Genomic DNA, 1,557 nt, shown 5'->3' with positions numbered 1-1,557 from the left:
GATTGAAGATGATTTTTTTAGGGTTATGATTATAATTGAAGATGAATAGATTAAAAGTTTTCTTTGAAAGAAAATTCAAGGCCCCGCAACGCAACAACAACGAAAGGGTAGCTGTAAAAAAATCCCGGCCCGGGCGGTCGGAACATTGTTGGCTCGATCCACGGGGCTCGACATCAACCTCGACCACTTCCCCTCTTTATATACCGGCGTGCGCGGTCGCTAGCTCGCTCAGACCAGCGCCCCCGCGCCACTCCCTCTGCTCCTTCTTGGCTTCTTCTTCCTCCACACGGCCACACACACGCCACCGCGTCCCCAACTGCCACGCCCACTAGCTCTGCGATCCACGTGCCGGCCGGGCTTGCTTGCTCCGTTCATCGACCATCGACCATGGAGGGCGAGGCGCCGCAGCCGCACCAGCTGCTGCTGCACGGCGTCAGCCTCGACCTCCGCCTCGACACGGCCGCGCACCAGCAGCTGCCCGGGGCCCGGCGCCGGGCGTCCCCTGCCACTCCCGCCGTCGTCGACCACGCCGGCAAGGAAGGCTTCTCGTGCAACTACTGCCACCGCAAGTTCTTCACCTCGCAGGCGCTCGGCGGCCACCAGAACGCCCACAAGCTCGAGCGCACGCTCGCCAAGCGCAGCCGCGACGTCTCAGCCGCCACCGCGACGGCTTCCTCTTCCACGACGACCGTCCGCGGCGGCGGCAGGGAGCTCTGGGCTGCCCTCGACTCTCCGGCGATGGCGCCCGTGATGGGCATGGGTTGGGCTGGCAGCACCACAGCGGCCGGTGGGGAGGCAGTGGCGCCGGAGATAGACTTGTCTCTCAAGCTCTGACGAGCTAATTAAGCCAGCAGTACTACATTCCAGAGGCAACATGTGCATGCATGCGCGCGCCTAGCTAGCGTGTCAACAAGTAGCGCTTAGCAAATTGTTGCATGTACCTGGCGATTAATTAATTATCTCGATTATATGCAATTGATTGTTTCAGCTCACCGATATATATATAATTCACAGCCCTCTTTGATTTGACTATTATGTATAACCTTTTAACCAGATTACTTCTACTTGATTACAAATTACACAATGCCCTCTGAATTTGCTTGTTTTTTTGGGCGAATTTGCATGGTTTGTTAGTCTCATTTAGTACATCAAACGATGTACCTAAGAAACAACCAATATGCTACTGTGGAAATTGCTTTTGGAGCTCGACCTTCATGGTGGCTTTTAAAATTAAAACCCAAAATTCATGAAAATTTATGTTTTTATATTTCAATTTTTTTTAAAAAAATTACACAGACGAGTGAGGACGTAACACACATGTATGTAAATTTTAGAAAAAATACGTTGGAATGAGGCTTATACAAAAAAGACAAATCTGGGATTTTTAACACATGATACTATTCATCATCTCACACCATGAATTAGTTTTTTTTGTGTAAATCGTATTTCAAGATATTTCATCCTAAAAATTTATACACATAACATCATTTTTTTACTTGCATATCTTTTTTAGATTTTCTTAAAAACCATAAAGTTTAAAATTTGAATTTTTCAAAA

At 48.7% G+C, this 1,557-nt stretch overlaps 1 protein-coding gene across 1 annotated transcript; it reads left to right on the top strand.

Annotated features, from left to right (window-relative positions):
* Window positions 1-216: 216 nt before the first annotated feature.
* LOC123398011 (zinc finger protein 4-like) lies at window positions 217-1,029 on the top strand. Its single transcript, XM_045092522.1, has one exon. It carries the CDS (start codon window positions 388-390, stop codon window positions 832-834), a length of 447 nt encoding a protein of 148 aa, XP_044948457.1. The 5' UTR covers window positions 217-387; the 3' UTR covers window positions 835-1,029.
* The last annotated feature ends 528 nt before the right edge of the window (window positions 1,030-1,557 follow it).

Source organism: Hordeum vulgare, chromosome 5H (assembly GCF_904849725.1).
Source record: "Hordeum vulgare subsp. vulgare chromosome 5H, MorexV3_pseudomolecules_assembly, whole genome shotgun sequence".
NCBI classification, from domain to species: domain Eukaryota; kingdom Viridiplantae; phylum Streptophyta; class Magnoliopsida; order Poales; family Poaceae; genus Hordeum; species Hordeum vulgare.
The sequence above is the reverse complement of the archived record's forward strand: the minus strand, read 5'-3'. Positions and strand labels throughout refer to the sequence as shown.

Excerpts from the sequence above, each read along its gene's own strand:
- LOC123398011 (XM_045092522.1), top strand. The coding sequence starts at position 388 with ATGGAGGGCGAGGCGCCGCAGCCGCACCAGCTGCTGCTGCACGGCGTC.